The sequence below is a fragment of the Boleophthalmus pectinirostris genome, unplaced genomic scaffold (assembly GCF_026225935.1).
Source record: "Boleophthalmus pectinirostris isolate CB_2022bp ecotype Guang Dong unplaced genomic scaffold, ASM2622593v1 HiC_scaffold_13, whole genome shotgun sequence".
NCBI classification, from domain to species: Eukaryota; Metazoa; Chordata; class Actinopteri; order Gobiiformes; family Gobiidae; genus Boleophthalmus; species Boleophthalmus pectinirostris.
In genome coordinates, this window is record NW_026571036.1 from 33,552,091 (window position 1) to 33,566,561 (window position 14,471).

At 37.6% G+C, this 14,471-nt stretch overlaps 1 protein-coding gene across 1 annotated transcript in view; it reads left to right on the plus strand.

Moving 5' to 3' along the window:
- The window catches only part of LOC110162778 (neurexin-3b), a 487,474-nt gene that overhangs the window by 105,511 nt on the left and 367,492 nt on the right, over positions 1 to 14,471 (plus strand). Inside the window, exons 4-10 of the mRNA XM_055149454.1 lie at positions 1,809 to 2,012; positions 4,311 to 4,337; positions 5,233 to 5,352; positions 8,725 to 8,837; positions 10,062 to 10,330; positions 11,408 to 11,598; positions 13,508 to 13,681. Of these exons, the coding sequence (XP_055005429.1) occupies positions 1,809 to 2,012; positions 4,311 to 4,337; positions 5,233 to 5,352; positions 8,725 to 8,837; positions 10,062 to 10,330; positions 11,408 to 11,598; positions 13,508 to 13,681 (1,098 nt within the window). The remainder of the gene's footprint in view (positions 1 to 1,808; positions 2,013 to 4,310; positions 4,338 to 5,232; positions 5,353 to 8,724; positions 8,838 to 10,061; positions 10,331 to 11,407; positions 11,599 to 13,507; positions 13,682 to 14,471) is intronic.

Here is a 14,471-nt window from a genome sequence, read left to right on the forward strand (position 1 = left end):
TCATGATATATGTAATGCGACAAATCCCATAGGAGGAAGGACAATAACTAGCCTGATTCATCAGCTGGTTTTACTTCATTTCACTTCGTACAAACCATGTGACCTCGCAGCCTTAGAATTCATTTGCTCGACAGTAGGCGGGTACTTTTTAACCAATCGCTGCCATTTGGTCGTGGTGTATGTAATGCACGGCTAACTGGTATATTAAGCTTTTCCCAAAGCCCGTAGGAAGAAGGACAAAAACGTCTTTCCCATGAATGAAATTCACCAAACATTCTCTTTATTCCGGCTTTAAATCCACGGAATATATGACTCTTTGCTGATTGGCTGGTGCCCGAACTTGCACTTGCTGGGCTTTTGTGAACCGTCTATTGTATTTTGATTCCTGACCGAGTCACTGGAGAGAAATGAAACTGAACAGAGGCACTAGGTGGTGCCAACCTGGTTAGGCAATAACGTCTTTCATTGATAAAATTCACCAAATATTCTTTGTTCTGGCTTTAAATCCTTAATCTCAGGAATTGTTGCCAACACAGAATGCATGACTTCGTCTACATCCATCTCAACCGCTTTGTTTACTGTTGTGTGCAAAAGGGACCGAGACAGGTGCTTGAGTTTGACGTCATGGCTTCACAGCTCTTCTCTGATTAGCCAGTGCACGGTTTACAACATCCAGGGTTCTTGCAAACCGTCTAGTTTATTCCGATTCCTGACCTAGTTGCTAGAAAGAAATGAAATTGAGCAAAGGCACTATCCTGTTCATTACATATTTGTTCATTTGGTGAAAAGAGTCTATTCATGTTTCAGTTTGGTTGTTGTTAGGTAGTTTTCTGTGGAAGACAGTCTGCTGTGATTGCTCATTTAAAATAATGAAGTTTATGAACAGGGTTATGGTTTGGATTAAAATTGTCACCTACTAACCTTATCTCTAACTCTAACCTTGCACCATAAACTAAACTGTAAAATTGAAAAAAATCTCTGGGTTTTGGGCAATAACACCAAAAAATGTTAATATATATCTTTTGAATGGGAAAAGGTCCTCACAAAATGCTTCAGATGCTTCAAATGATTCAAGTAATAATTTCTCTACAAGTACAACTTTACACATTACCATGGAAACCAGCACTACGTTTTCACTTTTGTCTTTCTGGAGCCATATATCTAGCAATAGTCTTTCAACTTCCTGTAATAGGTGCCATTTTGAGGATCATTAAATAGATAAAACTGTTTGATTTGCTATGAAAACTTAGGCTGTTCAAAAATATCCACAAACATATCCTAAATTTATCATGAGACATGTATCATGTACTGCATGATGAGTAGGGATGTAACAGTAATCAAAATATCGTGATATCGTGTCATCACATGTCTCACATTAATACCATGGGCTGCCTGACACAATATATCGAATTACAAAATTCTTTGCTTAAAAACATTATTTTATAGTAGCGATAGCTAATAAACATCGGAAACTACATATCCCACGATTCATTTCAGCATGTACAACATGAAGAAATATGATTTTACTTGGATTCGTGGGATTATGACAGAAATAATTCACATCAAAATTTTGTCAGGGTATTTTAAAAGCAAAAAAGTGTCCCATCTACAATTATATCAGCCTCTCCAAAATATCGCAATAAATATCGTACCATGAGATCCATATCGTGATAATATCGTACCAAGAGATTTGGATATCGTTACATCCCTAATCATGAGGGATCATGAGTGAGAACAGTGCTAATTTTTGTATCACTGAAACCTGTAAAGCTGCCGTCGCTGAACTCGTGTTTGTGTTTTCCTTGCAGAGTCTTCTACCCTGTCCTTTGATGGGAGCATGTACATGAAGGTGGTGATTCCTCATGTGATGCACACGGAGGCGGAGGACGTCTCCCTTCGCTTCATGTCCCAGCGTGCCTTTGGGCTCCTCATGGCCGCCACGTCCCGGGACTCTGCCGACACTCTGCGGCTGGAGCTGGACAGTGGGCGGGTCAAACTCACCGTCAACCTGGGTATCGTATCAGCCGTCCTCACATGGGCCCATAGCAATGTTTATTCATTATTATTATTGTATTTATTTGTTTATTATTATTAAAGTTGCTGTACCTGATTTTTAGTGTCTCAAAAATGTGAAAAATGCAACTACCTTTTTTTCAAATGCTTGCAGTGGACCAAAGTTATTCCTCATTTACCTTATGCATACCGACTAGGGATGTAACAATAACTGGAAATATCATGATATCGGATCGTCAAATGTCTCACAATAAGATCGTGGGTCATCACAATATATCGAAGTTTCTCTCAAAGTCTGCTTAAATGAATAGTTATGGTGCAGCGATATAGCTAAAGAAACTACAGAGAACTACATATACCATGATCCTTTGCTCCATTTCAGTGCAGATTACTAATACATTAAGAAATAACTGTTTTTAAGCACTTTAAAACTAAATTCTTTAGACTATGACAGAACCGAAGGCATGTCAGGGCATTTTAAAAAAGTAACATATTTACAATTTTGTTAGCCTCCACAAAATATCGCAATAAATATCCCTACCGTGATTTGCACATAAAATATCGTACCGAGAAATGTAGATATTGTTACATCCCTAATACCGACCATCCTAATTATTCACCGCGATGAGTTTGGAAGCCTCTTTTACAACTTTCAGAGGCTGTCACGGTAATGGCAACAACAACTAGCATGCAAATAACACACTTCCTGATTCTCAGACGATAACCATGTTTTATGATTAGATGCAGACTGTACATAGCAATTTCATTTGGAGCTCGAGATCTGCTTTTACAATATATAAAAATATCCGGTACAGCATCTTTAATATTTTCGTATTCGTTTCAGTCTTAACACGTCGTAAACCGTTGGCGTGTCCGTGTATGCATGCTCTGTTTTGCTTGGTCGGAGTTCTTTGGCTTATGCTGAGATGTTTTGTACTTTATCCATTATTCAAACACTTAACAAATATTTCCATTTTCAACAGCACCCTTTGAACCGACCATAGATCATACCCATTACTTTGCACATTCAGATGCTTAGTACATGTCACTAATAGCCGAAAACGCATTTTTTAAATTCTTGTGCTGTTCAGACTTTTTTTTTTTTTTTTGTCTAAATGGAATGCTTTTGCTTTTGGGTGTATTTTCTATTTCTTTGTTTTGGGTTTTGGTCATCGTAGCGGCTCCATCTACCTCTCTGTCCATTAGTAACCCGGGGACTGTAGCTGGCATCCGTCACGCCATGTTCAAAGATGGCACTCACCCCTTCAAAGGCCCAGAGTCTGCGGTCCGTTGGCAAACAGCGCGACGCCACAGCACCTTACACTGTACACTGACACAAAATACAATACAATACAAATATATACAATACTAAAACATACAAAGAGCGGCTACTGCTGCTAAAAATATAGACCTGACCCACACTATACAAACTGGGTCCATATATACAGTATATACAGTATATTTATAGACTCTGATAGGTGAAGGTGCTTGGTGGCTCGAGGCTGGTTGCTTCCACTTTTCTGTTGCGGTTGACGGCACATGATTCGCCTGGTCACATAGATTTTAACTCGGGCCAAAAATGTGTAAAAATGCATTAAAATATGATGCAAAAAGGCAGATCTTCTTTACTGATTTATCAAATTTGTGGCATTTTAATGTGATAAAAATTGCACTGTAGCATTTTATGTAACATTAAAACTGTATAAGAAGAATTTTGCCCCTCTGTGTTGGGCAATGCTCAAGCAATTGGTCATTTTATTTAGATTATTGTTTCATTAATATGTCTCAATTGTAATATTAGTACTAGTAGTAGGAGTAGTAGTAGGAGTAGTATTTATTTTTCTTTTCGTGTATTTTTACTTTGATATTCATTTTATGTAAAACAAAACAAAAAAATAGCAACAATTTCTCATCACAAATTCATGTTAATGCCACTTATGCCACTGATTTAGTTTATTTTAGTTAAGTTTTAGTTTAGATCTGACCTTAAATGTTAATTGGCTCTGATTGTTCCAGTTGCAAAATCAATGTGGCCAAAGTAAGTGACCATTTTAAACCCTTAACTTATGTACCAGTCCATGGTAGTAGTGCATTGAAAGAGAAAACAAACACAAACATTTATATTATTCTTAACTTAAACCTCAATTGGATTCTGAGTATAAGTACATGGACAAAGTAAAATGGTCGCCTGGCAACATGTGACCGTCCCCGGAAGGTGGCTTTATGCTCTTGGTTGTCTGCAGCTGTAACCTTGAAGGATGCGAATTCATCTGTCACTTATTCTCCCTCCCATCTAGACTGTGTCAGGATAAACTGTAACTCCAGTAAGTCCACTCTCTTCTTCAATCACTCTTTGATTCAGCCTTGTCCTAGCTGTGTGCACATGTAGTCTGCAGATAAGAGGATTTCCATGATAACTCCATAGCAGAAGTAATGGGCACATCAAAGTTATGCAAATACTTCTGAACATACTTGATAGATTGGAAATGACCAGTTTTCTGATTACGGTTTCTAATAGGCACTTCAAATACTAATATGTGCCGTTATTTTTGCATGTTTGAGGGATTAGTCTGCTCATTTGCATAAGTGCTTTTATAGCTGTTTTGTTTTAGTGAATTCATATTCGGTCGTTAATATCCAGTACCACATTTGGAACTCTATTAGTAGTACATATTTAAAATGTAAAAAAAAAAAAAAAAAGAAAAAGCAAGACAAATTAAGAGAAGGAGAGACATTATTGCTACTAGAAGTAATCAGAAACAGACCTTATATATATATATATATATATATATATATATATATATATATATATATATATATATATATATATATATATATACCTATAAACGTAAGGGGCTGCTAACAAGATAATAATTCATATAAGGCACAAATTTTAATATCTTGGACTTAAAAATCCAATAAAAATGCATGTATACTTTTGCATAGGGTTTAGTTCAGCAAAGTGAAAATTGATGTGTGGAGCAGTATTGCCCTCTAGTGGTCAGATTTGGAACTCCCACAGTTACACACAATTGAATCTACAAATACTGTTTAATGTATTTAATCCTAGCATTAGACTTAGACAAACTTTATTGATCCACGTAAGGGAAATTACTCCTTATGTATTTAATGAATGATTTACATAGCCTTATCGTGCAGTAGGAGTAGATGTGTGTGTCTGTCCCTCCCCTCCCTCCACTAACTCCCCCTCCTCTCCAGGCAAAGGCCCTGAGGTGCTTTATGCCGGACACAAGCTCAACGATAATGAGTGGCACTCTGTGAGGGTGCTGCGCCGAGGCAAGAACTTCAAACTCACCGTGGATGAAGACATGGCAGAAGGTACAGGCTGGAAAACTATGCGCAACAATTTAAAATAACACATGTTTAGTGATGGGTCATATATCAAGCATTTATTTGTCACTGGTATTTGTTGGTTTGTTTGTTTTTAACTTTGATGTACTACTCCACGTTTCAATTGTCTTTCCTCGCTTCCTTCTCCTTCGAGACCCCATTTTTCAGCTGTCGATCAAACGTGTCATATTAAAGGGCCCATCTCATACAAAATAACTCTTTTCACATTGTATCTTCTGCACATATACAAACACAATTTGGGTTTTGGAACATCTATTACACAATAGTTATGCAACTTACTATGAAAGGACGGCTATTGCTCATCCCCCCACCTGTCCTGAGAAAGCACAGGCTCCGCCCTCCAAACGTGACGTAGGCTCTGAGTGAGCCGCCCTTCCGCTGCCCATCTTAAGGGCCGTTTACACCAAAGCGTCAAAAAAACGCCTCGACGCCTCTATTTGGACGCCTTTGCATTTGAGTTTAGACGCCCCCGACCCGCGTCTTTGACGCTTTGGACGAACGGGACAAAAATACTTGACACGTATCCGTTGCCCTGGAAACAAGAGCCCGGCCCCAGTCTTTTCCCAAAACAATGTCAGACCAGACTGAGAGAGTGTTTTTATGACATAGAACATCAGCGGAGGAGATCGGGTCGATGACTGGGGCATATATATATTTATACTCCGCTAATGACACTGGATCAGTCCCGGTCTAGTCCTGGTCTAATCACGGTCTAGTCCTGGTTTGGTCCTGGTCTAGTCTCGTCTATCTGGTCTAGTCCTTGTTAATCCAGTCTAGTCCTGGTTTGGTCCTGGTCTAGTCTCGGTCTAGTCTCGGTCTAGTCCCGGTCTAGTCTTGGTCTAATACCAGTCTAGTCCTGGTCTAATCACGGTCTAGTCCCGGTCTAGTCGTGGTTTAGTCTCGGTCTATTCAGGGTCTAGTCCTTGTTTAGTCCCAGTCTAGTCCTGGTTTGGTCCCAGTCTAGTCTCGGTCTAGTCTCGGTCTAGCCAGATTCGTGCCGCGCTGACTCCGAAAACGCACCGCAAAAACGCAGGACGCTCTAGTCGCGCGTCCACATAGACTTTACATAGAAACTGGACGCTTTGACGCCTTGGTGTGAACGGCCCTTTAGGGAGAGAGGGGGAGACAGGCGTGCACCCTGATAAGGGAGGGGGGTGGGTGTGAAGCACTCTCTGCTACGTCAAATGCATCATAGGTGTAGCTGCTGCATCATCGTTGTAGCAGCTTTAGTTCGTTGGGAGGGTGGTAGAAATACGCTGCAATATGTTACAAAAACACCAAATCAATCTAAAAACCACTTTGGCGACACATACAAGGCCCATACATCACACTAGAAGTAGAAGTAGAAGTAGAAAGCTCTGAAAAGTTGATTTTGCATGAGATGGGCCCTTTAAGTAGTGTCCTATAGAAAACTACAGAATGAAGGAGTAAACATGAGGGAGGCTTCAGGAGGCAGATATCAGAGAAAATAATCAAACTTTGCTGGTCTCAATGAGGAGTTTTTATCCTGTCTCTTCTCTGTGTCTCCTCTGTGGGCGGGAGTTCCTCACCATTTTCCTGCAGAATCAAGGAGAGGAATCAAGGAGAAGGAAGTGAGGAAAGAGAAACGAGAAGCGGCCGTAGAATTGATACCTAGAGCTTTTCTTTGAGTCTTTTGTGTGTTATTTGCACGTCCTGCCACTGTGAGGCGCTGTATTCCCTTTATTGATTTGACATTATTTCAAGGCCCTGGAAGAAGTCTCAGTTTTTGTTTTTTTTTTGTTTTGTTTTTTTTATTTATTAATCAATGCTGGCAATACAAAATATCTTATGTCAACAATGCAAATGTATGACTGAGCATGTACATTTCTTTTTTTTTTTTTTTTTTTTTTACAATAATAAAATAAATAAAATAAAACTATAAAACAAATACACACAATGCAATGTTAATACAACAAAATACAATGCAAGAGGTCTTATGCATCTGACTGCATAAAATCATTTATTATAACGGCTTGTTTAGATTTAATGTGACGTAAGGATCTCTTAAATTGCAAAAATTCATGACAATATACATTGAATGAGGGTTTTATATCTGAGAATTTGCATTTATGAATAAATTGTTTGGCTAGTAATAAACAAGAATTATAGAACAGTTCCTTTTTGTTGTCTTGCAAAGTTACACCATATTTTATATCTTTATAAGTTACATTTGGTAAATCTGTGTCATATTCCACCATCCACAGTTGGAATGAGTTCCAGAACGTTCTAATATGGTTACAATAAAAGAACAAATGTTCAACAGTTTCTATTTCATTGTTACAAAATGTGCAGGTTTTGGGCTCCATATTAAAACGTTTTTTCAAGAATTCATTACAGGGGTAAATATCATTTCAAATTTTAAAGTGAGTTTCTTTGGCTTTAGGGGAGATTGGAAATGAGAGATAATTTTTTTCTAATTTTTTTAATGATATTAACTGTAAAGTCTTTAAGTACATGAATTCTTTTTAATGGGAGATGACACAATTTGTTAGAAATAATGTTCCTTATTGTTTTATTTGAGCAGTTTTTATCTTTAAATTCAAATTCATCTATGGTGAGTAAAGGGAATTTTGGTGTAATTTTATCATATCTCAACATGCCACTAACTAGATTTAATAATCCTCATGGGAGAGCTTTGATGACTGTATTATATTGCCGTTTTGAGATGTGTAAATCATATTTCTTCATAAGATTATCATAGTCCATAAGGTTCCCATTAGAATCTGTTAAATGTGAAATGGACCAAATCCCCTTTCTCACCCAGTCCTCATAATAAATAGATTTTCTTTTGGAAAGAATACATCTGTTGTTCCAGACAGGTACATTATGTGGAGTAAAATTGTGTGTATGCCATTTTCCAATTTAAAAGGACCTGTTGGTGGAATGTTGATCATTTGAGTGGTAATTTAGAGGTAGAGAAGTCACAGGCGAGCAGATACTCAATACCACCACAGTCTAAGAAAGAAGAAGGAAGAAGTATCAGGTGTGGCTGAAGCTATTACATTTCTTTGAAACAAGCACAAAAGAGATAAATTTATCAGCCTTACGCCCCAAAAGAAGATCAGAGCTTTTACAGTGGTTTGTGCTGATAAAATAATTAGCACAAATCTTGGAGATGTAAATTATAAAGCAGATTTATTATCAATGTGTGAATATTTTTGCTAACCAGTACAGCTAATATGATAAACTATATTTTGCCTTTGCTTTTCCAAAATTCACCAGACCAAACTGAAACTTAAATTTATCAAATATCCAAATATCTTCCCAAAAATCTCTCATTCTTTTATTTTTTGTTTTTGTGCTTTCTTTTGTGCTCAGGTCAAATGGCGGGTGATCACACTCGTCTGGAGTTCAACAATGTGGAGTTAGGAATCCTGACAGAAAAGCGTTTTGTCTCGACTACTCCTTCTCCTTTCATCGGACATCTTCAGGTAAATATAAATGCATGAATAAATAGATACAGCATGCTGGAAATATATGTGCTCCCATATGCTGCTGCCTGAAAGCCTATCACATATTCAAAAGGCAATGTGCTTGATAAAACTTTGTGCAACCCAAAGCAATACTGCAATATCACTGCAATTCGTTCAGAGGCAGGTGCTTTGAATGGAAAAACTAAAAGGAAAAAATATTAGGGCTGTCAGTAGGTTGAGGTCAAGAGTGTTTTAGGCTTAGATTATAAGGATGAAAATGAGACAACAGTAGAAGGGAGAAGTTGATGAGTGAGTGACTCATTGTGCAGATGTGTTTTATGAGTAGAGTTTGAGTCAGAGACATAGTAATAGATAGGCCCGTCATGATAAATATTGTAATCACTTTTTGAGGTCAGTATTCATCATGGGTACTTTTTCTTTGTAATAGTGGGAATTGTTTGTTATTTTTTTTTCCACAATATGATCAGATTTGAGCTGAAGAAGGTGGAATTATGAACAAAAATTATACAAACTGATTACTTAACGGTGCATTGTGTAACTTTTTGTTTGCATTTAAGTGCTTTGTGTTGCATTTTTGCATGAAAAGTGCTCTATACATAAAGTTTGATTGATTGATTGACATTTCTGGTGGAGTCTCTGTCAAATGCTTTTCTCCATGGAGATGTTATTGCTTTTTCTGGAATGTTTCAAAGTATGGTAAACCTTAAACCTTTCTATCTTCTTTGAGACCAAATAAGACCAAGTTATAGTTCAGATCTGTGTCAGATCTGTGTTTGTCTTCTAGGTATTTTGGAGCTATAAAATTAACTGTAATTATAAAAAAAAAAGTAAGGTAGAGTTGTTTATATTATGGAACATTTCCTGCAGAACAATGGCATCTCCGCAGAGAAAAGCATTTGACAGACCCTCCACCAAAAAATTATGCAATGCACCTTTAAGTATTGAACTATTATTCAGCTCAACATTATGTAACAATATTGTACATTTTGTGAATAATTCTGCTAAATGGTTTGGTTACATATTATCGTGTATTGTCTATATTTACTTCAGCAATATATTCCACTTGAAAGTTTATCGTGTCAGGCCTTGTAATAGTTTTGAGAATTTTTGCCATGCCCCCTTTTTAGTAGACCAATCAATAAGCAGGAATTTCTTCAGTTGAGCACAGCCCTAAATTATCCATACTTCCTATCTGAAAATCTGCTTGTGTTTCTCCCTCAGAGCCTGAAGTTCAACGGTATGCAGTACATCGATATGTGTAAAAACGGAGACATAGACTTCTGTGAACTCAACGCACGCTTCGGCATGCGCTCCATCATCGCTGACCCCGTGACCTTTAAGTCCAAGAACAGTTACCTGGGCCTGGCCACGCTCCAGGCCTACACCACCATGCACCTCTTCTTCCAGTTCAAAACCACCTCCTCCGACGGGTTCATCATCTTCAACAGCGGAGACGGAAATGACTTCATTGCTGTGGAGCTGGTCAAAGGGTGAGGCTTTTAATATATTTTTGATAACTATTCAATGATTTGTTTAGTATAGACTGGGCTAGACAAAAGAGAAAAAATTATGGGCTAAACGAGTCATATGAATTACAATTTTTGGAGAGGTCCAAACTTTTGGTTGTTATTAGTAGCAGTGGTAGTGGTAGTAGTTGTAGTAGTATGTTTATTAAGGACACAGGAAGACCAGACGTCCCTGTTTACCCGGGACAGTCCCAGTTTTGAACCCTGTGTCCCCTGTCCCAGCAGATTTATCCAAAACCAGTGATTTGTCCCAATTTTAAATGCATTAAGCCGGGCATATACTGTGCAATTTTTGACCATTTTTGAACTGATTTTTCACTCATGCGAATGTTTTTGGGATCAGGCCGTGTCGTGCTTAGTGTAGTAAACATGGGGTAACGAGAACCGATTCATACCTCACAACCAGCTCCCAATCAGTAATCGTAGGTCACAAGAATATCAAATCAGTTTGAAATCCAGTCGCCTCTCATGAAGGTTTCACACTGTTGAAGTAGTTCCACGTGCTGTGAACTTTTAAACCCTGCAATTTGGTCATACAGTTTGAGCTGGTGTTGAGTGAAACAGTTGAAAATATCACACAGTGTATGTCTGACATTCCTTATTATTATATTATTATTTTTATTATTTCTTAAGTTAGTTATTGTAATAGACCCCCTTTTGTTTGCTCATTTTCCCCTCATTATATTACTGTTATTCTATAAATATTTTTGTAACTGCATTGGTGAACTACAACACATGGTATGAAGTAATAAGTATTCTTACATTGTCAAAAATGAACAGTATTTCTTCAATTATTTCTCATATTAAAATATTTTATAAGGTAGTTTGTTAATATTACAGGCTGGTATTGATTTTCACACCTCCATTTTGCAAGCTCTTTGGAACATAATCCTTCTTGAGCTACGCAAAAACATTTCATTGTCAACTTTTATCACCATGAGTGAAACATCCTCATAAAACTTTGTAATCCAATAAGCGTGGGTGATAAAACATTCAACCCTGTGTACTAACTTCCTAATGTTGTTGTTCCCATGGCGACAGTTTCATCCACTACGTGTTTGACCTGGGCAACGGTCCGAGTCTGCTCAAGGGGAACAGCGACAGCCCCCTCAACGACAACCAATGGCACAATGTAGTCATCACCAGAGACGCCTCCAACACCCACACGCTCAAAGTGGACGCCAAATCTGTCACTCAGAACGTCAACGGGGCCAAGAACCTCGACCTCAAAGGTAAAAGTTCCCTTGTTGTTATAAAAGGGGGTTAGAAGGGGTAAATGGGAGACAGCCAGAGGTTAGTGCAGTGAGTAGAGCCAAAGTAGAGTGCAGGGCAGGGTGTGTGACCAGCTGTAGTCTCTCATCAGCGACAAAATCGTGGACAGTGGCAGTTAGTGCTTCTTCCATAATATAAATTCTAAAGAGGGTAACTTTTCTGATGGAGGGACTATCAAGCACTTTTCTCTGTGGAGATATTACTGCCTTGTCTGGAATGTTTCATGGAGACCAAACCAGACCAAGTTACAGGTCAGATCTGTGGAGAGGCGACCCTGCTCACAGCCAGAATGTTTGTTTTTCTAGGTGTTTTTAAGCTATAAAACCACCTGTAATTGAATAAATGTAAGGTAAACTGTTTAATGTCATACTGTGGAGCATTCCAGGCAGAGCAATGACACATCCATAGAAACAAGCAGATGGCAGACCCTCCACCAGAAATGTTACACAATGCACCTTTATTATTTATTATATTTAAGGTGTTCTATAACTTTTCTTGTGTAGGGTGTGTCATGTATTTGTCTCCATGGAGATCTCATTGCTTGGCCTGAAATCTGAAATTTACACAGTATGGTATAATTGCATTTATTCAACTGGTGTTTTTATTGTTCTGAAATACCTTGAAAAACAGGCGTTCATACTGTGACCTGTAACTTGACCTAGAGGTGTCACCAGCCTTGTCTGCACAGAGATAAGTTTAATGCCATAATGTGAAATATCTGAGGCAAAGCAAAAACATTTCCATGGCAATAAGCAGCTGCACCTTTAAGTAAATGCAATTTCAAGTGATTGGCTGTCAGCAGAGGCCAAAACTTGACACAAATGTCTAAGTTATAAGGTGGTTTGTAGTCCCTTTCACCACCATATTGCTCCTCTGTAACAATATGGACATCAGACTGTATAATACAAATGTGTTTTTCATTTCACAATACGATATTTATTGAGATATTGTGGACATGCTAACAGAATTGAAGAAATTCTACCCCTTCCATTTTAAAAGCATTGACTTGGGGCTATATTATTGTCATAGTGCAAAGAATTAAGATAGAAAAGTTCTTACAAGTTCTTATAACAGTTATTTCTTATGTTTTCTGTATTGAAATGGAGCAAAAGATCACAGTCTTTGGTTATTATTATGTCCCTACTAATAATTATATTTAATGGATAAAGAATTCTGATAAATATTAAAGGCATGCTAATTGAAACCAAAACAATAAAAATACAGTCAGAGCTATCCAAGAAGTCTAATGGTGGCCAAGTATCTAGCTGTACAACATTGAAATTGCCTGTTTTATGGCTCTGTTAAAATGTTTTATTACATCTGACATTTAAAAAATTAACAAGTATCTGGAGGATCACTTAATACCTCTGTGAGTCTGACAGCTCAACTGCTGTTCTTAGACTGATTCCTTATTTCAGCACCACATCTATGAGGGCAGAATGAGAAAAGTGAGCATGAATACGGGAAACTGTTATTAAAGGTGCATTGTTTAACTTTTTGGTGGAGGGTCCATCAAATGCTTTTCTTCATAGAGATGTTATTGCTTTGTCTGTTTTTTCACAGTATGGCATTAAACACTTCTACTGTATCTTCATGGAGACCAAACTAGATCAAATTACAGGTCAGACCTATAGAGAGGCAACCCTGCTCACAGTCAGAATGCCTGTTTTTCTAGGTACTCTTGAGCTGTAAAAAATATTACCTAGAGCTGTTTAATGTCATACTGTGGACCATTCCAGGTGGAGCAGTAACATATCCATAGAAACAAGCAGGTGACGGACGACCAACCAAAAAAATGACACAGAGAAAGCTGGAATATAATGAATCTCCACCAAATTTCAATGTTTTAACTTTTCTGTCTCTCTGCAGGTGATTTGTTCATTGGAGGACTGGGACCCAACATGTACCTCAACCTGCCCAAGCTGGTGGTGTCTCGTGAGGGCTTCCAGGGCTGTCTGGCCTCGGTCGATCTGAACGGGAGACTGCCAGACCTGATCAATGACGCCCTTTTCCGCAGCGGGCAGATCGAGAGGGGCTGTGAAGGTAAGACCCCCGCCACACAGAAAGAATATTTATTTCTATATTTATTAGCATTATTGTATGTTTTCAATAGGGCTTCAATCATTACTGTTACACCATTTTACTTCTTATTATATAGTTTTCATCAAAATGTATTTCCAACAGCTGACAAATATGTATAAAAATGTAAAAAGCAAAGTCTTATTTAGACAACAACAATTTGGTTTAAGTGTATATATAGACCATGTGTGGACTCTATCTCACATTTTACTGTGAACAAACGACTTAAAAATATCCTATTCAGTTTTCCCTTTATAGTTTGCTCTTATCTCCTAATAATTTAAAGCCCTGTTTCTTTACTGTTTTGCTTGTTATTGTTTTGGAGGCTGGATTGGAATTCTACACAACGCCACTAGATGGCAGCATAGCACTACGATAAAACCAGTGTAGTACTCTTTAATGAATGAGCAAAGAATTAAAGACATTACTATTTGATTTTTTTTTTTATTTTACTGTACTCTATTAAGATATTAATTTGCAGATCAAAATATACATGTAATTTGGTGAGTTCAAAATATATGTAATAAATGATAGTTACTAATATTTGCTATGAGTTTACATTTAGTCTTTTATTCGACCAGTGGCATTTTAATTATTCATTTTAATTACAGTTTGAGCCAATTTATTACATAAGTTTGTCAAGCAAATTTTATGTGCGATTGCCTTTGGCCGAGTTAAACAATATTTAGAACTAGAACCCATACAGTTCCATAGATTTCAGTAAGAACCCTATTACCATATAAAGTTTTAGTTA